The sequence below is a fragment of the Choristoneura fumiferana genome, chromosome 21, assembly GCF_025370935.1.
Source record: "Choristoneura fumiferana chromosome 21, NRCan_CFum_1, whole genome shotgun sequence".
Lineage (NCBI taxonomy): Eukaryota > Metazoa > Arthropoda > Insecta > Lepidoptera > Tortricidae > Choristoneura > Choristoneura fumiferana.
Window position 1 is genome coordinate 3,798,524 of NC_133492.1, and position 27,820 is coordinate 3,826,343.

The 27,820-nt window shown below is 39.5% G+C and overlaps 2 protein-coding genes across 3 annotated transcripts in view; one reads left to right on the top strand and one right to left on the bottom strand.

The window, feature by feature from the left end:
* LOC141439481 (neurotrimin-like) overlaps positions 1 to 27,820 on the top strand; it is a 161,345-nt gene that overhangs the window by 117,704 nt on the left and 15,821 nt on the right. For both annotated transcript variants that reach the window (XM_074103756.1, XM_074103757.1), the window contains 3 exons: positions 10,102 to 10,309; positions 15,081 to 15,254; positions 18,570 to 18,698. In XM_074103756.1, the coding sequence (XP_073959857.1) occupies positions 10,102 to 10,309; positions 15,081 to 15,254; positions 18,570 to 18,698 (511 nt within the window). The remainder of the gene's footprint in view (positions 1 to 10,101; positions 10,310 to 15,080; positions 15,255 to 18,569; positions 18,699 to 27,820) is intronic.
* Positions 18,744 to 26,274, bottom strand: LOC141439482 (uncharacterized). Its single transcript, XM_074103759.1, has 3 exons — positions 26,082 to 26,274; positions 25,727 to 25,974; positions 18,744 to 19,372 (listed from the first exon to the last, which is right to left on the bottom strand). The coding sequence occupies exons 1-3, from the start codon at positions 26,082 to 26,084 to the stop codon at positions 19,006 to 19,008; spliced, it is 618 nt and encodes a 205-aa protein (XP_073959860.1). The 5' UTR covers positions 26,085 to 26,274; the 3' UTR covers positions 18,744 to 19,005.

A 27,820-nucleotide genomic window follows, 5' to 3' on the forward strand; every position in this document is an offset into this window, starting at 1 on the left:
AGGTGAGAGTTGCTGAATGTAAATACAGTCAAGAGTCAGTTCGAATGGAGACTGCAGATCGGAAGCGCTGTAGAGGATGTGCGCCAACGAGATTGACAGATGACCTGGTTAAAGCCGCGGGTTCAAAGTGCAGGCCGCTTTCAATCGAAGCAACTGGAGGTTTCGGGGAAGGCTATGTCCAACAGTAGACGTTCTGTAGTTGTGATGAACACAGCCAAGGAAACTTTTTTTAGAAGCTTTTGTTTAATTTACCATTATAATGGATCAAATTGTGAATTCTGATTTAATCCACTTCTGCGGATCGGGTTGATTTGAAATTTGGTATACATAAAGAAACCTGGATGGCAATGCAAGTACAATCAGCAAAAAAGATCGTGTTTAAATTATTTTTTTACTACAAACTTATTTCGTTAAAACTTCTTACTGACTGAAGCCATAATATGTTTATGGATGGTGTGTCAAGGTCTTACATTATCAAAAGCATCAGCCTTATCCTAAATTCTTTCAAAAACTAGCCCGACATATATATTATGAATGTAAACAAATGAACTACTAATTTGTATGCTAATATGGTAAACTACATCAAAAATTATGTTAAAATTCCAATTAAATCGGATTCCAGAGAGATGCGAGCCCCAAGAGTGGATAGTTAACTATGAATAATCAACCCGGTTGGGCCGGAACGGCCATGTTCGTAATTAATACCCATCATATCACGGCATAGCCAGTACATAAAACCTTTTAATGAAACGTAAATATCATCTAATAAAGTATGGCCCCACCCAACCTAATATTTCTTTACGACCTCATATAAACCTTAATATGCCGGAAATATGATTATCATCTCACACAAACACTTGGTTATGAAGCTCGTCCCTTTTTAAGGGCGATTTTATGTGTTTGCATAGGGCCTTTATTAAAAGCTGATATATTTAAAACGTTAAAATGTCACAAGCGTTAATTAAGAGAAATAAATTAACGGAAAATGTTCATTTAAAGTTGGGTAATCTCGCCACGTACACGGCTCGGTGATTTGTTTTACAAAAGGTTGGGAGATTTGCAATTTTACACTCAAGAAAATTTTGGCTTTGGCAGAAGGGATCTAGTAGTCATCACCATCATTCATACTTCTCATTGTTGGGCTCAGCTTCTTAAAATTAGACAGCTAGGGCAGTAATTCCCACGCGGGCTCCTTGCAGATTGGAAACGTAGCACACATTGTATAGGATTGCTTCGCAGGATCGCTTTCTTTCACAAAACAGCTAATGGTAAAATTTTAAGTAATTATAATGGAGTAATTTAAAAGTAGTGGTATTTTTTTAGAAACGACTGAAAATATAATAACACTAAAACATTTGCAGAGCAACTAATTAACAATTAAAAAAGAAAAATATCTATAAAAATGTCCGACGACGGCACAGTTCTCAGGAGAGAGGCAGCGTTTCCGCGTTGAATAGCCAAGCTCAAACGTTGACGGAAATAGCTGCCTGCCTTCTGGTCGGCAGTCATCTTTACCAGGCGCGAAGAAATCTCTTTAACGAGTTCCTTCGCGCCTTCCACCCCAAACGGTGCAAAAACGTAGCTGTGTCCTTATCATCATCGTCATCATCACGCCTCCCCCAAGGCTCTCCACTCAGACCGGTCTTGTGCTTTCCGCATCCAACGCGATCCCGCGATCTTAACCAGGTCGTCGCTCCATCTTGTTGGAGGCCTACCGACAGCTCATCTCCCGATCGGTGGACGCCATTTGAGAACCTTCTGACCCCACCGGCCATCAGTCCTGCGAACAATGTGCCCCGCCAACTGCCACTACAGTTTCGCAATTTTTCGGGCTATGTCGGTAACCCTAGTTCTACTGCGGATATCATCCCTATGTGCCCTGTACAGGCACATTTGCGCCGTTTGAGATGCTCAGCAGCAGAGGCCGCCGCACCTGCTCGGATGGAAGTGGTGGCAACGTGAGATGGTGCCAGTGTATCTACGCAGGTCGCATCCCTAACGAGACTCCTGCCCAAATTAAAATCAATTAAAAAATCCCAAATATCCCAACTATACTGTCTTGTAGTCTAGAGATGTGAAATGGCACGGGTGATCTTCATGCAATATAAAAGGACACTATGTCGTTTTTTGAAATATCCATGAGAATCAATGTCTACCAACTCGAAAAGGCGACCTGGCAGACCTAAACGACGATAGCGGTATTACTCGTAACTAAACAACTTTTTGAAGGAATGGCCCTTGTATGCAGTAGACAGAATAGTTTAATAATAATAATAAAAATGTCTGTTTCTGTTTACTTAATTGCCAAATCTACTGGTTCTCGCAGACAAACCCTGAAAAGGCTCAGATAGGGCTAGTCTAGCAATAAAAGGATGTAATAAAAGCGTCGGCTGTAATGTCGTAATCATTCATATTAAAGAAAAGGAGATTAATTTAATCTGTGCTGATAATCCATCGTGTTTGCACAGCATTGCTTCAAACATAAAGGCCGTCAACACAATTGCGTATAAAATTAATGATACCTGTCGGTACTCGTAGCTAGTGTCGGATTGAACTTACGGTTTGGGTTTCGGTTTTGGCGAGTTTCGGAGTTAAATTAATTTTTAGGCAAAATAAAATGGGTCAAAAAAGATGAATAAGAAAAATGTTATGGAATGGGTGGATGGCTAAGTTTCGGTTTCCGAAGAAAATATGTCGATACTGGGTTCATCAGCTTTCGTGAAAATTTTCTTTAGACATAGCAACAAAACAAGCGTGGTTTTCCGAAATTTTATTTCTGCGTCATGGAGCAGCTAATATTCTATATCAAGTAGAATAATACGTCGCTTCTTAGAGTTCTGAACATACAAAAGGAAAAAAACGGATCCCCCATAGGATGATTTGGTTGTCCTTCCTTCTGTTTGTGAAGACCCTTTTTCTCAGAAACACGTGGAGCTATCAAACTGAAATTAATACGGAATACTCAAGTCTAATACTTATTGAAGCAGTAAAAAAAACAAACTTCTAAGGCAATGCAATCAAAAGATATGTACAGTAATTAAAAAAGGTGTTTCTATAAAAAATGCCGTAACCAAAAAGTAGAACAATAGAACTTGAAATTTGGTATGAAAGTAACCTTTATAAATTATAGTACAACCAATAAGAAAAGTCAGAAAAATCTTGATTTTATGTATGTCTGTCTATGTTAGAAACAGACTGTGTACATTTTGCTTAGAAGAGAGACTCTGCTGACACTGAGTATTTATAGATACCTACAAATTCATACGTTTCCCTTAGTGCGCGAGTCCCACTTATACTTGTTTGGGGTTTTTAGAGCTACCACAGAATAAATATTTATTATAGCGTGTGACACTGACGTTTACGAAGCTCCCGCCTAGAGCTAGCTAGTGTCACACGCTATATTATCGAATAATCGTTACACCAAACACAAATATATTATTATTACTCACCAACGCTAAAAGGAATGCGTATTTAAAAAATATACACTAAAAACCTCTGAAACTGAGTTTCAATTTCGGCTGAAACCGAATCAGAAACCGAAATTTGGTTTAATTTTCGGTTGCCGATAGTTTCCGCCGTACACCACTCGCAGCTCTCGAGACGTAAGGCGCACAAAGGCGCCCTCAGTAAAACGACCATCATTCACTTGTACCAACAATGGTCCAATAAAATGTACAAGAAATAAAGGATGGACCGGAGATGTAAGAGTGAGGGTATGATACATTCGTCATTTTGTAGGGATTGCCGATAGTTTCCGGAGTGTTTTTGATGTTCAGGAATCGTAATGATGCTGAGTTGGCAGCAGGTTGATGACGAGGAAAAATGTTTCAACTATTGCTTTATTTATTTGACAATGTTTATTTTGAAAAGTTCTTTGTAGTGTTAAGGGCCCCATACACGGTACGATTCGTCTGTACGATCCGTCGTTTCAGACCGATCGTTATCGTTAACGATTTACTTCATCGAAGATGATTCGGAGATCGCAACGAAATCTCATGCAATCATGAATATCGTAACGATGAATGGACAATGAATGGCTCTCTTTCATCAGATCAATCGTACAGACGAATCGTACCGTATATGGGGCCCTTTACTTTGTCATCATCATCATAATATCAGCCATAGGACGTCCACTGTTGGACATAGGCCTCCCCCATAGACCGCCAGTTGCCTCGGTTGGAAGCGGCTTGCATCCACCGTGAACCCGCGACTTTAACCAGGTCATCCGTCCATCTCGTTGGTGTACGTCCTACGCTGCGCTTGCCGATCCGCGGTCTCCACTCGAGAACTTTTCGGCGCCAACGACCATCCGTTCTCCGTGTTACTTTGTAACTCCTGAATTAATCAATGAGGGTTTTCACAGAGGTGAAATATCGTTTGACGTGTGTTTGCGATTGGCTCATTTAGTTTTTTAACCAATCACGAGCAAACGTCAAACGTGAAACGGACCTCACGATACTAACGCCATCTAGCGATATTTCGCCTCTGTGAAAACCCTCATTGGAAATTAGTCATTTCAAAGAACAAAGAACCGGTTAATAGATAAATTAATTCGACATTCTCTCATTCTCTCCTCTTTGTCTCTCGTTCTCCCTCCCTATTTTAATCTCACCAACATGCTTTCATATTTTACGCACCAATCTCACCTACATACCATATACCCGAATATCACGGACAATATATTAACAAGCGCTTCATTTAAACCAGAGTGCGTTACGTTAAGTTATGCCCTGTACGCTATCACAAACGTACGTCATCACCGTGATGGGGAGAATTAATGAAGGCCGTCAAATATCTCTTGAAAATATACGAGATAAAGGGTTTGTAATGTAAAAGACGGCATTACCAGGGTAATGGAAGAGACGGGGTTATTTGGTTTGATGCAGTGTACTGTTAGAGTTAAGGAAATTAGGCCGGAGTACAAGGATCGAGCTCATTGTGGCGTATTATTTGGGAAACGTTATTTTGATTTTACAAGAGTAACTAGCCATTGTCTGCGAGTTTATCTGCAGGTACTTTACAAGTTCTCGGGATAAAAGCGGAAGCGAAGCGTCTACGTTTATTTGGTAGTTGTGCATGTGTATTGCAAATTGAATGTTGGTCGCATGCAAGTAGTTAGGTTCGGCAGTGTGTGGCTGCAGCGTATTGTTAACCGACTTCAAAAAAGGATGAGGTTCTATGTTCCAATGTTTATGTATACAGCGTGTATTTTTGACACTACCTCAAACTTTAAGGGTAGTTAGTGAAGACCCTAATAATCACGTTTTATTATGTTTTAGTAAAAAAAAAAGACTTATTATTTTCCTTAAAAAATTAATTAGCACGCAATGTATCACCACGTGATACTACTTTGTTTTTATTCAAGACGTCGCACTTGTTGACGTGACAGCTGTCACAGAACGCTTCTCTCTCGTATCAAATTATTGTACGCATTACATTGCTGCTCGAAAATATTTCAAAAATTAATTAAGTACGCTCTTTTTTATTTGAAAGAGTACTCTTCTGAGGTGGTCCCATTGTGACCAAGTCGAGATCTGATAATGGGATCCTAGGGAAATCGGGGGCAAACCTAAAATTTTGTAGGCACACCTATGGCGATTTATGGCATTTTTAGCATTAAGTAAGCATTTACATTCAGAAAGTATCATTTGATAAAGTGGACCTGATGAAGAAGACCGTTCATGACCAATTGAACTCATCAAAGCTAAGTAATGCTCGCTCGTCTATAGGCGATCATGATTAATATAACTGGATAAGCGACCAAGAAGAGGCTTTTTCCAAATTTTTCCACCGACCGGTTTAGATTTTAGAGGGGGGGAACGCCCTATTTTAATGAAAATTTGCAATTTAAAGTTGAATATTTTGCAAACAGATCACTGAATCGAAAAGTTGTCTTAGGAAACCCGTAATGGTTTTAAAAGACCTATCCAACGATACCCCACACTACAAGATTAGATGAGAAAAAAAAATCACCCCCACTTTACGTCTATGGGAGGTACTCTAAAAATAAATATTTTTGAATTTTTTACTGTAACAAATTTTTTGGCGTAGTTTAGGTGTAATATTTGTGCAAAATTACAGCTGTCTAGCATTGATAGTCCCTGATCAAACAGACAGACGGACAGACAGACAGACAGACATGACGAAACTATAAGGGTTCAGTTTTTGCCATTTTGGCTACGGAACCCTAAAAAAGGAAAGCTTAAAAAAATGTAACAATGTTTAAAATTGCCACCAAAAATGACTGCATACACACAGTATCTATAAAACTCAAACCATCTGAAAACCATAACAAGGAAGAGCGAACTCATTTTCAAATTTAATAACTTTAATAAGGATTTTAATGAACAACTCTCCATAAATTAATCCAATCTTCAACCACTTATAAGACGGATCCTGATAAAGGTACCACTTGTCCGTTATTATGGCAAATAATCATTAATTTTCACGATTAAAATAGCAATTATCGCTTCTAGGGATATAAATTATTATATTAATAACCTTAAGTATCGGGAAACGATTTAAAATTGTAATTAGTGATATTGGAAGTGGCTTGAATTTTTATAATTGAATAATTTTAGGATTCGGATAGAATTCATCGTACGACCATTGTATAGAAAGCGACTCAACCCTTCATCATCATCATCATCATCTCGACCTATAGGCACAGAATAAATAATAGTACTACGTACAGAACGTGCACTCCTTTGATTTTGAAGAAAGCCGCCGTTTTAATAGCCTACAGTGCTGCCTTTTGTTCCGAACATACCTACGCCGCCAACTCGAGTGTAAGGGTTATCACTTTGTCAGATAATTAAAATAAAATAATCCAACTAAACGTTTAGAAATGTTATTTATTAAGCGACCTCAAAAAACTTCTTTTGGTAATTAAAAAAAAAGATAACTTCGAGTTCTTTCTTTTGTTTATTTCGGCATTCGTCCACGCAACAGTTATTAGTATTACGATACGCCGTTGTTATAAACGGTGCAGTGCAGTACCTACAGATGTAGTGAATAATGTTTTGCCATCGTATTTTGTCGGTAAAGTTCGTATTTACGAGTATGTTGCTTTTTCAAACAGCTTACTGAAGTTTATTGCAGCTGATTGAGAAAGCAAGTTAAATACGTTAATTACGAACACAGATATTTAGGTAAGGATCGAAACATACAAAGCAAGTGTCGCGTCACGCGTGACAGAGATGCCATTTTAGGAAACCAGTATTTCAATTTTAGTGATTCTAAGGTTTTGTCCACACCAACGTGACATTGTTCATCATGGTTCACTCTTGTTAAGTTGAATCGAACTGAAGAGGGCACGTAGTATCTAGTTTTTTTTCGATTGCTGTCGGGTTTCGACTGAGAAAATCGACGTGCTGAATGTTGCTGCCTTTACGGTAGTTAATTTCAAAGTCGAAGTCTTGTATGTAGGTCCACCATCTAGCCACTCTAGGTAATAGATCTCGTTTTTTTGATGTCGCTTTGACAGCGTTGCAGTCGGTGATTAGTTTGAATTTTAAGCCAAGAAGATATACTCTGAAGTATTTCAAGGCGTTCACGATCGCGAGTGTTTCCAATTCATAACTGTGATATTTAGATTCTTCGAGTGAAGCTTTCTTGCTATAATATGATACAACTCTGAGTTCTTTATCATATCTTTGGAAAATAATAGCACCAAATGATAGCCGCCAAGCGTCACAGCCCTAATGTAAACAAATGAGCAGCCCTTGAATATACAATAGAGAGAGAAAAATAAAGTTAGTTCGCGATTGACCGCTTCCAAACCAAGACGTTTTAATTAACCCCCTCCTATTTCTGTCACGCGTGCTTGCTATAGGTTTAAGTTGATAATGATGAATTTGTCAAACTTAAAACCTATAATTGCTAAAAGTGGCTACGAAGCGGTAACGTTTCGTGTGCTCTGCCTACCCCATTTGGGAATACAGGCGTGATGTTAGTGTGTGTGTGTGTGTGTGTACGTGCGTGCGTGCGTGCGTGCGTGCGTGCGTGCGTGCGTGCGTGCGTGCGTGCGTGCGTGCGTGTGTGTGTGTGTCTGATAATGATATTTTATAATAGAAAACCTGAAAAGAGTTTGTTTACAATCGAGAAGAGAACCTATTACACTAAGTACTTCGTAATATATTTTTTTATGATTAAACACTTCTTTCATATCCCAACTAATATTATTCCCTACTGTCCCTAGTGCTGAGTCAAGTTCTTTTTCTACATCATCAAATGTTTTTCTTTTCTGTAAATTGTGTACCTATTACTATCTTAAGTTTAATGTCGAAATAAAGTTATGTCTATGTCTACTGAACAAATTATATATACATAAATGTGAAAGTAGCCCTGTCTGTCTGTCACCTTTTCACGTTTCAACCGCTGAACCGATTTAGACGAAATTTGGTATAGAGATAGTTGAAGTCTCAAGGAATGACATAGGCCACTTTTTATCCCGAAAAATGCATAGTACCCGTGGGATAGCGATAAGCAAATTTTACACAGGCGAAGTCGCAGGCAACAGCTACATTCGAACGTAAGCTAATTTCGAACGTAAACTTATAGCTTATTCTCGTTAACTTTTTACTCTTTTCAGTCGTACTTCCGCATGATACAAATATTACAAATTTAGGCACTATAAGAAAATCATAAACTTTTTTGCCTTACTGATACTTAACTAATAATACCTTAATAATACGTGTAACCAACAGTTGAAACACAAAACAACTACTTTGGCATTGTTATGAAAATATCTCGAAGTGTTTTTAAAACTAGAGTACTGTTGAAACCCACTCGTAGAAATAAAGTAAAGATTTACAGCGTCTTAAATTGGGCAATTCATCAGAAGGGTTACCACAACTTCGCAAAGCGTTACGTGTTTGTAATAATACTGACATTTGCTTTACAATGTTGCTGCTTAGAATTCAAAATGATTCTGCGCACTATGGTCCATTGATTTAGAAATTAATAAAAAGTATATAGAATTTTTGAAATCTTAGTGAGTTTTATGTCTGCAAATGGTTACCGAACGAGCTAAAATTTGCTATACTTAAGTTAATCCGATGAAGATACGATATTCTAAAAAAACGGGCAAATTGGCTATTCCTTAAGCTCCATTATTAGAAATCCGATAATACCTATTTACTCTTAATTTAAATGTTGATAAGAATAATGCATGTTATCTAACGAAAATATAGATAATTATATCACGCATTTTGACTTTCAGATTTTAGGTTCAAACTCGTTCTAACACTCTATATCACCTCCTAATGTTCCTTCATCCTTATTCTGGACTTCCTGTATATAAATTTTAACTGCAACGGACGGACAGACAGACAGTCAGTCCAGCGACGTTAATACGATGCCGTTTGTCACCTTTAGGGTACGGAACCCTTAAAAAAACATGACCAAGTGCGGACGTAGAGCTAAAAGCTTGCAATTTCCGGGAAAACGTGAAGGGACAGTTATCCTAGGCGGACGCGAAATTAAATACAACGATGAGATACAAAGTTCTTGGCTATACTGAGAATTAGTTTTTGTTAAAAATGAAATTTTTCTACGACTTAATTGTCCGTCTGTCTGTCTGTCACAATATGATGTATTTCTGTTGCCGCTACAACAACAAATACTAAAAACAGAACAAAATAAACATTTAAGGGGGGCTCCCATACAACACACCGCCGTTTTTTACTAATGTCTAATGTTGTATATGGCACGGAACCCTTCGCGCGCGAGTCCGACTGTAGCCGGTTTTAATAAAAGATTTTTTTGCTGACTATTTCTGAGAAGAGTTTTGATACACACACAGATGGACAGCAAAGTGATGCTATAAGGGTTCCGTTTTATCATTTCGTGACCCGGAACCTAAAAACTAAGTCAGCCAATATTTTAAAGTCAAGCGCTGAGCGACAAGACAGAGCAGAACCACTATTAAGTACCAATATCTGCTAACTGATAGATCTTTGACATGTAATTGAGGACCTTAGTACCCTCTAATGAATCCTTCTAAGTCACGTGTTCAAGATTTATCACTTTGGTGGCATTGGTCTGTCGATAACACAGCTTTGCTTTTAGCTTCACTTCACATTTACCTTTTTTACCCAGGTTGGCTGGCTGCGGGCAGAAGATCAGACAATCCTGACCATGCACGACCGCACAGTCCTGGGTGCCAGGTACTCCGTAACCCTGGACTCTCCTCGCACCTGGCAGCTGAGGATCCGGCCACTGCGTGCTGAAGACCGCGGCTGCTACATGTGCCAGATCAACACGCAGCCCAGCATGAAGTGGCAGATCGGCTGTATTGATGTTTTTGGTGAGTAGACCTTTTATCATCATCATATCAAATTCAAAACTTCAAATTGAAATCATTTATTCAGTAAATAGGCCGCAATAGGTACTTTTACAGGTCATTTTTATAAACTACCGGCGCTTTCGGAAAGACGATCATTGCCAAGAAGAATGCGCCGCAAGAAACTTGGCAGAAAGTCATTTTTTCAAAATTAAATGATTGCAAATAAAATACTTAAAAACTACAGTACTTACAAAATTAAAGAAAAAATTATAATACAGGGATCCCTAGGACGTCCACTGTTGGACATAGGCCTCCTCTATGGAACTTCAGTTGACTTGGTTGCAAGAGAACTGCATCTATCTTGAAACCGCGGCTTTAACCAAGTCATCCGTCGATCTCGTTGGTGGACGTCCTACTCCTAATTTGAGATTTTTTCGGGCCCAACGACCATCCGTTCTCCGTGTTCTATGGTCTGCCTGTTGTTACTTCAACCTTTCATAGACCCATAAAAGCAAAATACCCCTTTATCAAATACTTCTTTTATAAGCCTACAGACTACAAGTCTAATGGTTGGATCTATAGCCTATCAAGATGAGGATCGTGGGTTCCGGTCCGGCCTAGCTCCTCCAGTCAGTCAGTCAACCCAGCTTATATACGTCCCACTGCTGGGTACAGGCTTCCTCTTAGAATGAGATGGCTTGGACCGTAGTAATAGTTCACACGCGGGCCCAGTACGAATAGGGAACTCCACACACACCATTAAATTTCATCGCCGGTGTGTCCAGGTTTACTCACAAGGTTTACCTTCACCGTAAAGCTTCCGGTAAATTTCAAATGAAATTTTACAGTTAAATTCCGGAAAACTCAGAGACACGAGCTGAGCTTAAACCCATGACCTTCTGCTTCAAACCACTAGGCCACCACGGCTCTATTGAAAATATGCAGAAAATTTAACCAGATTTTTGTATTTTGAAGCTAAAACAACCGTTTGTTTTTTTACGTTCATCCCTCACCCTCTTCAATTAAAATAAAAAACGAGAAAGGATGTCTTACTAACCAAAGAAATATTTAACCAAATGCGTAACCCAATTTCCTTGTTCTAAGGTTAATTTCCCTCCAACGTCTCTAGCCACCTGAGCTAATAAGTGTTGTACGAGCGTGCAGGTGTCGGAAATTTACGATGGACCATGAATTAACAATTCCGAAGTAAACCGGCGCTTTATAACTAAACTAAGTGATCACGGCTATGATGACGAGCTTAGGTTTGTTGAGGCCTTGTAAAGTTTAGGGAGATTACTTCATCGCTCAGCACCGCGAAGATTATGAAACGAGAAACAAATGAAACGCAGACATAATAAATGGCGAATCTAGCAATGCGAAACAGATGAATGTCCCACAAACGCTCTAAAGTAGTTACTATAATATTTTTCACCTATGATGAGTTCTGTGACGTTTCGAATTTGAAAGTTTTAGAGATGTACCATTTATCGAGTGAACTATCGATTTTTCTACGAGTTATTAGTGCCTATTTTTGGAGAAGTTGCATTATATTAAAAAAAAAAACAGTTTTCTGCCCACCGGGACACCGTTTTCTCGTTCTCGCTCAAAATAATCCCTCAAACTAATTACAAACTCCCGACTCTAGGAGTTCAAACCAGTCTTTTTAGACCGTTTCGGCATTTTGTCAAAAAATAACAATAAACCTAACGAGAAACAGTAACAAAAGTCAACAACAATAATAACAGAAATGAATAATAACAAAATACAATGCAAAGAAAATGCAATGGAGACTCAACTCGTATACAAGGCAGACTCTCAGCGGCAGAAATCTTGCAAGTTTTGTTTAAAAATTTAATATATCTAAATGTTCATTGTTATTGAATAATGCACCGCGGCAATTGCCGAATTTGCCGATAATGTTGTGTCACGTCACTACTCGGTTCCGTTTCACACATTGCGTCATTTAGAAAAATAAATATTTTTCTATCGTATTCGATGGAGACTATTTAATGGACACTGATATTGCTATATATATTTAAAATGTACAGTTTTAAATTTTAATGATTATTTTGCTTCAAACTAGAAATTCTTTTTAAAAAATATTTTGCGAACATAGTATGCGTAATTCGGAAAATTTTCAAGTGTCACAGAACTCATCATAGGTGAAAAATACACTAGTCAATGAACTACACTATTTATCTTGCTTCTCTCTCAAAAAAGTGAAAACGAAGAGCGAAGTGAGTTTTTAGGGGAGAATTGAAGTAAATTAATAATCCCTAAATCAATCAAATTAGTGAATAATTATGACAATGTTATTTATGTGACAAATTACAATCTCGCTGTAGAATTTCCTCGTACGAATTTCAAAACTTTAATTCTTTGCCTATTTTGCAAAAGAAACAGTCTGTAAAACTTCAACTTATTTGGGCTGTGCATTAATAAGTCTGTCAATCAGTCAGGGCATCTCTTGATATTGTTTTAAGATTTAGACTTCATTTAATATTGTTTTCTAATAATGACGGTGGCGTTTGACTTTATAAGCTCTAATATCAACTTTTATACTTTTAAATTCATATTTATAATATTCATATTAATTTATTCATTGTAATGTCATGTTACATATTATAAGGTGTTACAATATTATTACAAGTCAATCCATGAAACCCTGTCAGGGCATACAATAATTCAAGTAAATCGTATAACTACCCACACCCAAAATCAAAACAATCAATAAAACTAATAAAGTCAATAAAACAATGTCAATGAACATGTCAATCATTTTTATGCCAAGCTCTGTTATGAGCAAAGACTAAAAGCTTATTTGCGTCCGACCGAAAATGAAAAGTATCAATCTTTAAGTATATAAAAGTCCTTAACGACGCCAAATTGGGTTCCGTAAATAAGTTTGAATGTACTGTTATTAAAATTCAACCGACTGTGAACAAATCTGAAGGGAAACCGAGATAACACAGTAAAGTTGTAGGCGTAAAGAACTTAAGTAAATTAAACAAGCAAACCGAATAGAAACTCTCAGAGTAATTCAACTGTGAACATTTTGAAAAGAAACCCTCGATTGTAAATGTATAATAGGTTGAAATAAAAAGCGGCGAAGTTCAAAGCATGTTAGGGACGAGAGCTTCTAAAAATTCGAAGTACTTACGCGGAAGTTGCCAGCACAGCTCAATATCAAAACGTTCTCAACAGGGAAAAGTATTTTCCTGAGAAAATAAATCATCACAAGTCAGAGTTATTTCTATGCTCCATCGTAGGTGCCAACTTTTACCGTTCACTGCTCAAATTATTCAACTTTTTTACCCCCTTAAAGTTTCAAACGCAGCGATATTGAATTTTTACTATGTCTCCTGCATCGGGCTTATGAAGTTGGGGAATTTAATACATGGAACGTTACGTACTTTTCAAGAACGTTAAAGATTGAAACATTTTACTGATGTTTCAGGTTTGAGGGAATTCTTTGCATTTATTATGCATCTAATATGCTACCTATATATTTTTTGCATAATACATTATTGTGATAAATAAGTGTCATTGTTACTGACAGTAGATCGACATGACTGTTTTCGTCATCATTATTTCTTTTTATTGCAAGAATTTTAATGTAAGAAATAGGGTATAGGTACATATCGAAAATACAAACTGAGACAGATGCACAGAAAACCAGAAAAAGAGACCAGCGCTGGGGATCGAACCCAGGTCCTCAGCAATCCGTGTTGCGTGCTATAACCCCTACACCACCGCTGGACAGGAATCTAGACACGAATTTTTCCTATGCATACATATCTCAGGTTACATACTATTACATGTAGGTTAGGTACATGTTAGAATTAAAATCGTAAATAAAACTTAACTGTAAATTAAATACCTACTTAAAAACTTTGTTCTAAATTAAATCCAAAAAAGGTCTCCTTAGCATGGTGCCCAACAGGTTGGCAGCATTTCCTCGTTGAATAAGAAAATGAAGTTGAAAATAAATAATTAAATAAATTACTTACGTACTTTATTAAAGCTATATCGAATCAAAAGTAACAATGAACTTCTGTCAAGTAAAGCAGCTATATTTGCTTAGGTCACATTGTTATGTCGACTTCTACAGTCAAGGCTGAAACTGCCAGTTGGATCTGCCACTCGCTTAACTTATGTAAATAGCGCCTACAAACCGGGTTCGCACTGAATGAAGAACGCTACTGGCTGAGATAGAGAACACATTGCTATATGTGACTCGTATACAGGGACCATTTAGATGGGTCAGTAAGAGCTTGACCAGATTGTGTGATTTAGACCGAGTACATTCACAGGTTTCGAATAGCCCAATCGTGAGATTCTTGAGATTTATCCACATCGAGAGCAAGACGCCCGTAAACGCGCGTGACAAGGAAGTCGCAAAGTGTGCTTGCACCAGAATAGTAAAGATGCACAAAACAGTTCTATGCAATGTAATGCCATATCAAATGTAATAATATCTCAGAAACTGAAATATAGGTAGTGCCACGAGAGTTGAAATGAATGATTACACACACAGCTACAACATGTCGTGTAATGTAATTTAATCCCACTTAACATGTAGGGGAGGATCTCATATTTTTATTCCTTAAACTTTACCGTTTATATGTTCCATGCCAAATAACAGCTTTCTAGCACTAAAATCTCCGTAAATAGACGGATAAATGGAAGGACGTGGTGAAACGATACGAGTTCCATTTTTGCCATTTGTTTTTTTCTGACTACATACGGATTTTTAAAGAAAATCGAAACTAATCTATGATTTCCATTGCAGTGCCTCCAGACATCATAAATGATGAGACATCAGCGGACGTATCTGCGAGGGAGTTGGACAACATCACGTTGATCTGCCGGGCGACAGGACACCCGCCTCCCAAGATCACGTGGAGGAGGGAGGACCACGAACCCATGCTGCTGAAGAAGCAAGGAGGCAAAGAGTTTTACAAAGGTAAAATTGATGTGAATTTTATCATCATCATCGTCATTATCATCATCTCAGCCTACATAGATACGTCCCACTGCTGGGCACAGACCTTCCCTACAATGAGTGGGCTTGGGTCATAGCTCCCAATGCAGGGCCAGTGCGGATAAAAAACTTCACACAATTCATTAAATTTATTTGCCGGTGTGTCAAGGTCTCCTCACGATATTTTTTTATGGTATAGAGGTCAAACGAGCAAACGGATCATCTGATGGTAAACGATTACCGTCACCCATGGACACCTGCAACACCAGAAGAGTCACAAGTGCGTTGCCGGCCTTTTAAGTAGGAGGACGCTCTTTTCATGAAAGCTTGACGGTCATATCGATCCGGGAATACCTCAAGCGATGTTCATTCCAGAGTTTTCTTTTACCATACGTAAAACTCGTGGTAAATTTCTAATGTAATTTTATACACATGAATTTCGAAAAACTCAGAGGTGCCAGCCCGGATTTGAAAACAAGATCCTCTAGTTAAGAGGCCATAATGTCAAACCAATAGGGCTCTCCCTGCCTGTCAATTGGGATGCAAAAAAAAAATAACGTAAGTATAGTTTTTATTTTATTTTTGGAAAGAATAGGTAGGATATTTAAAGATACCGTTTTCGTCGATTTTGAATTTGGATGAGTAATTTTTTTTTTTAATTTTTTTTTACGAAATACGCTGGATGACGTCACAGTGAGACAGCCACGTTCCGTTGCCTAGAAAAAATCAGGTCGTACATAACATAATCTGTGGTATTACAATGTGTCAATAATACAAGCACGGCTTAGGGTCCTAAATGAACCATGACAAATAGTTTTATTTATTTATCTTCTTGTAGCTTCGACTGTTCCTATATTTGTTTAATGGTTTGATAGTAAATAGATATTTTATAATAAAATCTGATATTTAAATTCTTTTATATTTACTTGTAACGTCGTAATTTAATAATTTTATTTGTAAAAATAAAAATATATTGGAAATACTCGTATACATTTCGGACTTTACGATAAATGACAACTGTTTAAAGCCTGAAACTAATTAAAGTTAAACTTTGTCGCTCTTTGCTATTATAAGCAGGACAGCATCATTTCAAACTGTCAATTTGCTTTAGCGTAGACCTGCTTTATAACTGCCTTTGTGACGGGACACTGCAGGGGTCAAATGAAGGTCATTACTTAAATTGTGTTTATTTAATTTAGTTTATTTTTGGAATATGATTTCTGAAAACGCTTCACAAAGCGTATTTCTCCAAACGGTTTTCGATTTATTATACGTTGTCAAAAATTGGGACATCCCAATTATACACGGGATCGTAATTGTACAATTGCCATTAGTCAAGAGGATGGTGTTGATTAGATTTCCTTTGGAAAATAGACGCCCGGCCTTGGTAGCGTGCGATGAACATTTTTGTTAGGCAAGCCGGAGAGTAAAAATACTGGCAGAAGACAGGCATAAGTTAGATTTTTTTTTAGTGATAATTGCATACAGTTAATTAAGTTATTCATAATCATATGAGTAAGAAAAATGGAATAGATACCTATAGTGTTCTCGTTTACAGAATTAATTTACTCGTGTCACCTACACAAGGCTAAGCCTGTCTCGTGGCATGACGCAATACAATTCATGTAGGTTTATCTTTTGTAATACTTACATAACAGAAACAGATAAGTTTAAGGTTTAACATTTTAATTATGTGGAGATAGATAACAATAAACTTGCAATTACTTAGCACAAAGCTAAAGTTTGGAATAAATTGCACAAAAGGAAAGTGTTAAAAGTAGCAAATACTCCACCGACCAGAGTACAACTTTTCAATTTTGATGATGATGAACCCAAAGTGTGGTGTGAGTTAGGTACAGTGAAAATCAGTGAATCGCGTACCAGGGTGGAACCTTTTCATAGTTAATTTCGATATGATTCCTTTGGCAGATGTATGAGATGTCAACATGACATTAGTAGCACAAAGGCTCCACCCTCAAATCAAATCAAATCAAATCAAAATGTCTTTATTGCGGTTATGGGTAATAAAGTTGATAGACAGCAATACATAAAGAAGCGCCATATCCTGCCTGCTAGAGGCGTACAATAATTCTTGCACACTACTTAAAATATAATAAGATAAAATATGTCAAATTCAGTAAAACACATTAGAAAAATAAAATAATCAATAATACCTCGTATGTGATTCAAAAACGCGGTGTGAATCGGGTTGTTATGGCCACGCCGCTAAGGGCGCGATTGCTTTTAATAAGCTCCTAATTTCACCGCAGTTGCATAAAAAAAATTGAATGTCATAATTTTAAAAAGTTTTTGAAGTAAAGGAGGGGTAAATTTGTCAAATTAATAGACTCACTTATGTAGGTATAAAAATTCCATTCACTTGCAAAAATTACTGTTAAATCAAACTACAATTTAACAGAAATTGAACAGTATAAAATATTGATGCACAGGTCTAGTTTATTTAGCAGAAAGTTACAATAGTTATCACAATCTTGTTTAAAAACCCTGGCGCTTGTAAATCTGACCCAGTGGACAGCCTTCTTCTCGATAAAAATAAATTGAAGATTGAATTGAATGTGTTTAGAAAGGTATTGGGTGTATTTAGGTGTATCTTTTAGTCTTTTTATAGATTTTTCCTATGAACACGGACACAAGAGACTCGGATAAAATATTCAAATGCTGTTACAGACTTTAACAAACCGAATTGTAGCAAAGTATAGTTCATTCAAATGGAAACTAATGTTACCAAATTCCGTTTCGGTTGTTTAACGAATCGTAAAAAATCATGATAGCCTTTACAAAGGCTTATTTACAAAAAAATATAAACAGAAAGCAAGGGACTGGGGCCTCAATGGTTCGGAACAATGGATCCTTGAGGCTCGGCATCACCAGAAATGGTAAACAAAAGAAATCATTTGTCAAAACTGTCGGGCAGGTTCGCGAATGAATTTTGTTTGAAGATCGGACTGATTTTTTAGGGTTTCATGGTGTACGTCAAACATCGGCGATCAAAATATCGAAAATCAGAATGCCGAAGGATCATAAGGTCGAATTTCAAAATGACGAAAGTATCGACGGATAAAATATCGAAAATTGAAATTTCGAACGATTCTAAGGTCGACATTTTAAATATAGAATGTCTAATGCCGAAGGGTACAATAACGATTACTGATACGAAATTTAACTTTGGCATTTTGTTAATATATTTATAGTGTAGCAAATATCTCGCTTCCACCCTTTACAGCTTATATCACACCGCCTTTTTAATCTAAACCCTACTTTGTCCATCTTTGACAGTTGAGAGCTACACGGGCAGTTCTCTGCCCTTATGGCGTGTGGATCGCAAACAAATGGGTGCGTTTCTCTGCATCGCTTCGAACGACGTGCCGCCGGCGGTCAGCAAGAGGATCACACTGAGAGTAAACTGTAAGTTAATAGTACATTGTGTCTTAAGGGCGGTTGTTGAGGCATAGAATGAAAAAGGTTTTTCTAGTTATAAATATGGTTTAATTACCATTAAAAAGGATTACAAGTCTTTAAGTTTGTGTTAATCAGGACACGAGCGTTCGCAATGGTATCGCGCAGAGAAGTGAGAGAGAGACGGCGAGTGACGCCTGGGTCTCGTAGCGCAGCCGCGCCCGCGCATGCGCGGCGCAGGCTCTGGGATTGGTCACGACGCTCGGGCTTCGATGAGAGATGCGACGGCGCGAACATACTCCGGGACGCTGAAAGCCTAGCTTTCAGGAACCTCTTCTTCGTCGCGCAGGGGACAAATACGGTTGAGAGCCCGCCTTATGGGCCCTCTGGCCGTGGCTATATCGGCCACGCGAGGCACGCCATCCGTGCCGGGGTGAAGCTTGACGACCCGGCCCATTCGCCAGTGTAGAGGCTGCAGCGCCTCGTCCTTGATCAGAACGAGCTCGCCCAGCTGCAGGTCGCGCTGCCGTGTGCGCCACTTGACGCGCTGCTGTAGCTCGGACACGTACTCGGACGACCAGCGCGTCCAGAAGTGCTGGCGCAGCTGCTCCAGTTTCTTAAAGCGATCCAGGTGGCGAGGGTTGTGGTCTTGCAGCGATGGGGTCGGCAGCGACATCAGCGCCCTGCCAACCAGAAAGTGCCCTGGCGTGAGCGGGGAAAAATCGTCGGGGCAGGAGGAGAGGGGGCAGAGAGGCCTGCTGTTTAGGATAGCTTCTATTTGGCTAAATAATGAGGACAGTTCCTCGAATGTAAGATGCGTGTTGCCCATAATCCGTTTGAGATGAAATTTTGCCATCTTAATGCAGGCCTCGACGTAGCCATTATGATTAGGGGCGTAAGCCGGGGTAAATTTGAACCTAATGTTTTGATCAGCTGCAAAGTTCGTCACACTATCGACGTTAAGCTTAACAAATTCATTTATTTCCTTTGCAGCGGCTACGAAATTACGGCCATTATCACATAGCATCTCCGTGGGCTTACCGCGTCGCGCAATAAATCGGCGGAGAGCTAGTATGAATGCATCTTTGGATAATTCGCTTACGGCCTCTAAGTGAACACACTTATATCTTAAGCATACAAATAGACACAGATAGCATTTGGTGATTTTGCATCCGCGACCACGGCGATCTGTTATTAAAAAAGGTCCACCGAAGTCAACAGCAGTGGCCGCAAATGGAAAATCAGGATTTAATCGTTGTGGTGGAAGATTGCCCATTATATTTTTTAAAGTGCGGCCTGCAGCACGCCTACATGTGACACAATTGCGGGCCGTACTGCGCGCGAGGCATCGGCCCCCAACGGGCCACACGGTATCTCTTACTGAGGTCAAAAGGAGCTGCGGTCCTGCATGCAAGAGACGTATGTGTTCATGTTTCATTATGAGTTGAGTGAGTGTGTGTTTAGCAAGTAATAACATAGGATGCTTCTTATCATAGCTGTAATGAGAAGCGTCTAACCTCCCCCCCGACTCTCAAGATGCCTTGAGAGTCAATAAAGGGCGTCAACGATGAGATATGTGACTTTGTATTTAGCTGTTTATTTTTATGTAAAATTTGTATTTCATCATGAAACAATTGCTGTTGCGCAAGCTTGATCAATGATTGAAATGAATTAGTTAGCTCTTGAGACGTCAATACGCCTGTCAATTTAGGACGGCTAGGCCTAGAGTTATTTATAAATCGTTGCACGTATGCAAAGGCACGTTGAAGTGTTTTAAATTTAGAGAACCTATCGAAGTCTACGATAGATGGCGCTAGCTCCACACTTGAGACCGTTGACGTTATTTTAAGCTCAGGTAGAGTATTTGGTATAGAGCCGGTATTTAAAGTGGGCCAGTTAGTCTCGGGCTCAAGAAGGAACTCAGGTCCATGCCACCATAGAGCCGCACTAGCGACATGTTGCGGGTCCACGCCACGCGTCCCCAGGTCAGCCGGATTTTGTGCGGACGGAACGTGCCTCCAAGAGGCAGTTGGTGCGAGATCGGTTATAGCGGCTACCCTGTTTGCTACGAAAACCTTCAATTTTGAAATGTCACTTTTTAGCCAGGCAAGAACTACGGCGGAGTCCGTCCAAAATACAACGCGTGATATGGGCTTTCTCAGAGCTTTTGAAACGGAAGCGTACGTTTTCACCGCTAAAAGGGCTCCGGAGAGTTCCAGCCGCGGTATGGTAGTAGGTTTCATGGGAGCTACTCTATCCTTTGCACATAATAAATTTACGACTGACTTGCCGGTACAGGAAATGGATTTGACGTAAACACAAGCGCAATATGCATCCTGAGAACTGTCACTAAAACAGTGTAACTCTACAACTGAGGGTGATTCACACAGCACTTGCCTAGGTATATTTAATGTTTTTAAGTGATGCAAGTTTTTTATAAAGCGCGCCCAAATACGCTGAAATTCAGGAGGAGCGGGGTCGTCCCACCCAACCTTCGCTGCCCAGAGCTTTTGCATGAGCATTTTGGGCTTTACTGTGCACAGACTTAATAGTCCTAATGGATCGAATATTTTAAAGGTGATTGACAAAATGGAACGCTTGGTTACTGTTTTATTACTATGATCATCGTCAATCGAAAAGTTAAGCAGATCTTGACTAGGATTCCATCCTAGGCCAAGTGTTTGACAAGACTGGCTCAACGTTAGGTTATCCTGCGAACTAATGAGGTTGGAAATTAACAGTTCAGTTGCATTTGAGCGGTATTTGCGTAAGTTGAAACAGCCAGCCTCTAAGGCCTGAGCTACACCTGTTTGTATATACAGCAGGTCAGACTCTGAGTCTGCCCCTGTTAACAGATCATCACAGTAAAAATCATTTTGTATTATTGTTTTTATTAAGGGGTCAATGCACTCTTCCCCTAATTGCCACAAACATCTAGCAGCTAAGAAACTTGCAGACGCAAAGCCGTAAGTAACGGTGTTTAGGGTGAGTGAGCGTATGGGCAAATGTTCGTCTTCGCGCCATAGAATGACCTGCAAATATCGATCTAACTCATTCATTAGAATTTGCCTGTACTGTTTTTCAATGTCACCTGATAATACGTACTTATAATGGCGAAACCTAAGTAATATATTATACAAGGAGTCTTGTATACATGGACCTACCATTTGTATATTATTAATACTGTAGCCGGAAGAGGTAGGGCATGACGCGTCGAAGACGACGCGCAATTTTGTGGACTCACTCTGTTCCTTGATCACCGGGTGGTGAGGTAGGTAATTAGGGTTAGAGATCAGCTGAGATTCAGATAAATGCCCCAATTGCTTATATTCATCTATAAATTCGTTGTAATTGTCCTTTAGTTCAGGCTGTTTTTGAAAGCGTTTCTCTAGGTTGAGCAAACGTTTTTTAGCCATATGGTAAGAGCTGCCTAAACAATCTGGGCTGTCAATTAGAGGCATTCGGACTACAAATCTACCATCTGGCTGACGGTAAGTGTTTTCTACAAAATGAGTTTCTATGGGGTGCGAGGCAATCGCGTCCCCGTAACTAGAGTCCGCCTCAAACGGTAACTCTTCTGTCTCCCAGAATCTTGAAATTTGGGCAGATAAATCAGATATTGAAAGGTTGCTTCGTGTAGTGACAGGATTTAGACTGACACTAGCGCTGACCACTGGGCCAGCGATTAGATAACCCAATTTTGATGAAATCAGCCTTGTGCATTTGTTGTTTAGGGTTTTTTGTTCGCCGCCCACAATGTGCCAAAAAATATCAGCTCCTAATAATACATCGATGTGGGATGGAACATTAAATGTCGGATCAGCCAATTGTATATTAGCTGGTATGTTTAATTGGGTCAAGTCAAAATATTTTTTTGGTAAGTTATCAGTGATTTGGTCAAGAACCAGGAAGTCCACTTTAGTATTAAAATCATTTATCTTTGAATGTATTTGTGCTGAACAACGACCTGGCGTACATTTAAGTGGAGTATTACCAATACCTAAAATGGTTGTGGCAATTAGAGGCTGAGAGGGAAGTTGCAAACGTTGCTTTAAACTATCACTCATATATGATGATTGACTCCCGCAATCAAGCAAAGCCTTTACAGTTTCTATCCTATTGTTGCAAGGATTAATTACATCAATTAAGGCTGTGGACAGCAGAACCTCACTGCTGGACAGCGAAGAATTAGCAGTGGAGGTAGAAGGAACCTCTGCACTGTTTGGTATCGTACTAGGAGCGGAGGGCGCAGGCTGCTCTAAGGCCCCACTGGCGGGGTGAATGACCTGGTCCATGCTAGCACTACTAGACGTAGGGTTAGCTGTGTTTGTGTGTTGTGTCGTGTGTGTGTGTAGGTATGTGTTGTGACGTCTCTTACATACACGACAGCCGCTCAGTTTGCACCGACGCGACTCATGGTCCGCTCGCAAGCAGACGTGGCACAGCTGGAGGCCGTTGACCCGCGCCCATCTCTCGTCAACAGAGAGCTGCCTGAAGACAGGACAGTCGTACACGCGGTGATCGCCGCGGCACACGACGCACGGCCGGCCTTTGTTGTCATTTTGTTTGGCTGAAATTACAAATGTTTTCACGCTTTTATCCTGCTTAGAAGGAGCTTTATTGTTCAGAACTTCCGGTTTGTTAATGGATTTAGATCGATACAGAGTTTCTAGTATATCTGCACGATTTTTTAGGAAGTCTTTAATAGTAGATTATTGTCGTGGCCTGGAAGTAGGCAATTGCTGGCTGAGTATGAGTATTAAACGGACGAGCTTGCGAGTCCGTTTAACTAATACGAAGCCAGCAATTGCTATTCCAGCCGAGACTAATATAAAGCTTTTCTCAAAAATGGTGAATAATTCTGAAATAGAATAAACTTTTCCTCAAAATATATTATAAAATTTAATTTTATTCCAAAAAAAATCTTATGCTTTCCGGCCATTGTTCATTAAAAATAAATTGCAGGTGTATTTTTCAACCGAAAACACCACAAGCTATTTCAGACCCAATAGAAAAAGTCCGAAGTTCCAACAAAATATCTGATACCGGCCATTAGACTTGGCTGTATACGACTTGTGCCAACATTTCCATGGCCTTTTTAACTTAAAAAAAAAAATGTGAATGATTGCAGGCGCGCTCATTCATTATTGTCGAGCTAGCGCGCCTGCAATCTTTTTAACTTTTTAATTTTTCGCTGACCATAAACTATGCACTTTACCTTCTGATATGTAAAGAATAATGTCAAATTTTACGGACATTTTTGAGAAAAATCTTTTAGAGTGGGCCAATCTTTGAGCTCACTTCGGTATTCCTCCCATTTTACAGAAGAGCTAGGATCTAGCTTAGTGGATAATAAGTGAATAAGGATTGCATCCCAGTGCTGTGTAGGAAGACCAAGGGTCTCAAGCGCCCGAAGGTTCTTGGTCATGTGATCACTTAGAAAGCGTAAGGCCTTATCGGATTCACGCCGAATCACATCAAAATTGAGCAATGAATTTAAGTGGTTAGTAATCAATTGTCGTTTGTTACCATACCTTTCGCATAATAGTTCCCAAGCCTCAGGGTAGTTAGCCGCAGAGACTTCGAGATTCGAAATTACTCGAGAGGCTTCGCCCTCCAAGTACGAATTTAAATAGTGGAATTTATGCACAGCTTTAATTCTATCATTTGTATGTATTAGAGATTCATAAATATCCTTAAATTCCATCCATTTATAATATGAACCATCAAACTTGGCAATCTTTATTTGAGGCAATTGAAAACCCATTGAGTCATTATTACAATTTGTAGCACAAGTCTGCAACGATGGTTGATCGGATTTCGCCTTGGAGGCCTGAACCTTGTCAAGGGTACACTGTGCAGTTGCAATTAATAAATGAATTTTATCCTCGAACACTTCACGTTCCGTGAGCTCGCTATCAAGGCTACTATTGTTTATAACTTCAATGGACATTTGCAGCTCATCGAAACGCGTGGCCAAGTCAATAATTTTATTTAATTTTAAAGTTAACTCATTAGCCTTTAAATCACTAAGTGGTTTGTCATCATCGAGTGTTGACAAATAGTTACTAAATTTAGTAACTTGTCCCTTCATGGAACTGCGTTTACTTGTTAATTCCGTTAGTTGAGCCTCTGTTTTTGCATCCATCGTGTTTAATTGTATTTTTCGATGTGAAAAACAGTAAAGACCTTTATAAACACCACAATAAAAAACAATAGCAAACCACGTAAGTAAACAAAATGAGTTAAATTAACAATTGGCAAAACGGCTTACGCTCCTTATTCATAACAGCCACACGGCGCCTGCTGAAGCGGCGGAGATACACGAAGCAGGCCGAGCGCGCACGAATGGTGCCGAGCGCACCCGAAGCGGGCCGAATGTAACCGGCTGCGCGGCGCGCGACGGCGCCTGCCACGCAAGCAGCGTACGGCGCTGCTGAAAGCGTAAGCGAAAAAAATTGCAAATGGCGGAAACAAAATGATGCAATAATACTTCTCGAATTAGAGAGGAAAGATAGGGCCTTGCAAATAAATCAGATAATTAAATTAACAGAAGTTAAATAATATGCAACTAATGCTAAGGCTAAGGTTTCTCACTGGTTAACAAACAAAGTACCTAAATCAGTAGGTACGCGGTCCTTAGCCTTACGTTATTATTAGGTTTTTAATTTGCCAATAGTGGCATTTGAAAATTAAGAGAAAACAAAGTTGCCACAAAGAAGAAGACTTAGGTATATAGGTGCAATACTGGCCTGAATGAAACTAAGCGGTGCAAATAAATACAACACGCAGCAAGCGCTGAGCTGTAGATAATAATATACACTTAAAGACACTTAATTGTTTGGCTATAAGACGGCATAACACGATCACAATCCGTAGACTGTACTCAAAACTCAGACAAACAGAAGTGGGAAAAAGTTATGAGGTTAAGTTAAAAGGTCAAAGGTCAGTAAGTATGTATGTGGGCAAATAAAACTATATGTAAATTAAATGGGCAAAGTAAGGTAAGTTAAATGGGTAAGGGATGATGGGCTCACGGCACGTTCCTGGTTGGACTTAGCTGGGGGCGCTGCGGCGCGCGTCGCCGACGAAGCGCGCAGTTGCTGCCGCTTCTGGCCGGGCTTCTTCGCTGCACCAACGCCAACGCCAACGCCAAGTACTTCTCTTGCTCGCCCGGCTTCACAGCGCGCCTACGGCCTGCTAGACTGCGTAGCCTCTTCTTCCGAGTCTTCCACCAAAGCGCCGACGCCCCAAGATGGCGATCGGCGAGTTTTTTACGGCGAGCCTGGAACGTGGGAGTGATACGCGCTCGTGTCCTGTCACGGTCGCCACTTTCTATGTTGAGGCATAGAATGAAAAAGGTTTTTCTAGTTATAAATATGGTTTAATTACCATTAAAAAGGATTACAAGTCTTTAAGTTTGTGTTAATCAGGACACGAGCGTTCGCAATGGTATCGCGCAGAGAAGTGAGAGAGAGACGGCGAGTGACGCCTGGGTCTCGTAGCGCAGCCGCGCCCGCGCATGCGCGGCGCAGGCTCTGGGATTGGTCACGACGCTCGGGCTTCGATGAGAGATGCGACGGCGCGAACAGCGGTAAATAAGGAATTACGAACGAGAGTCTATTAGAAGCCCGAAGTCGAAGACTGAGGGCTTTAATAAGTCGATGTTCGTAATTCTAGTACCGCCCGTGCGACATACAATATTTTTCATCACATTTGCGAGTAAATTTTTATATTTCTAAAAGAAAAAATATACAATTGTTCCTAATATTGGTGATACCTTAGGCTGCTTTCTTGGCAGTGCTGCCCTCCCCCTCCCCCCTCCCGCAGCATGCGCCGCAGCGTGCAAGTGCATGTGGTCCTGCAGCAGCGCGCGCAGCACCATCAGTACGCACATTGACTCATTTACCGACCTTGGGCTTCATGACAAGAAAATTTGTACGCGCAATGACTCATTTACCGACCACAGGTTTCATGACAAGCACATAAAGGTCGAGGGTTTTATTTGGGGGGTTGCAACCAAGGTAGCCTACATCTTACGGCACTTTACGAGCAAGTGGGATGAAAAAGTAAATCTTGCCTGCTCCTTTAGCTGGCTTAGATATTCATTTTGTATTAAAGCAGCGGCGTTTTTGCGGGCAGTTCTGCAACGTTGTAGTAGGTAATCTGAGATCCGAATCGGAAACGATTTGCACTCATCAGTTTAATGGATGAAAAGTGATCATCATCATGTGAGCAGTAGGATGTCCACTGTTGGTCATAGGTCTCCCCCATAGACCTCGAGTTGCTTCGGTTGGAAACGGCCTGCATCTACCGAGAACCCGCGGCTTTGACCAGGTCATTTGGTCATTTCGTTGGTGGACGTGGTTGGATGAAAAGTATTTTAATCCAAAATAAGTCTATTCAAAATTACCGTGAGTAAGAATATAAAGAAAATAGAAAGAAGTAAGAAAGAATATTTTTTATTTTAAAACATCAGGCTCATGAACTAAATAACGAATAAATTTAATATCAACCGAAAATATGAAGCTTATAAAATGTATAAATGTTGGGTGGTTTTTTTTTCGTGCTGTAACTACTCGAGTACTGCCTTTTCGCAACGTAACGTTTGGCAACCTGTTTCATTTCGTAATTTTTCATTTTGCAAACTCTAAAACTGTAAATATTTCAGGATTTATTTCAGGGCCATCGTGTAGAACCCTTTAGGTTAGGTTAGGTTAGTTTTATAAAAATCCTGAAATATTTACAGTTTCAGAAATATTAAACAGTTGGGAAATGAAAAATTGCGAAATGAAACAGGTTGCCAAACGTTATTCGCCGAAACATTAGTAAACCGTAACTACAAGTTTGATAAGCGAATACTAATTATTTTCACCATTTCCTAAATAAATGAACCTCGTTATAACGAATAAGCGCTTTCATTGGCAACGCGATGAAATAGGATTATCTGCAAAAAAAAGGTTTGTATTTGAATGATGGTTCTAATTTTTGTTTGCTTATTTTGGGCAGGATTTTTTTAAGCAATCCACTCGCGATTTTTTTTTCATGCTAAATCTACATAACTACAAAATGTTTTTTATCCCTCAAACAGACGAGGAAAGGTCGTTTTTAAGTGGATCCTCTACTATAGG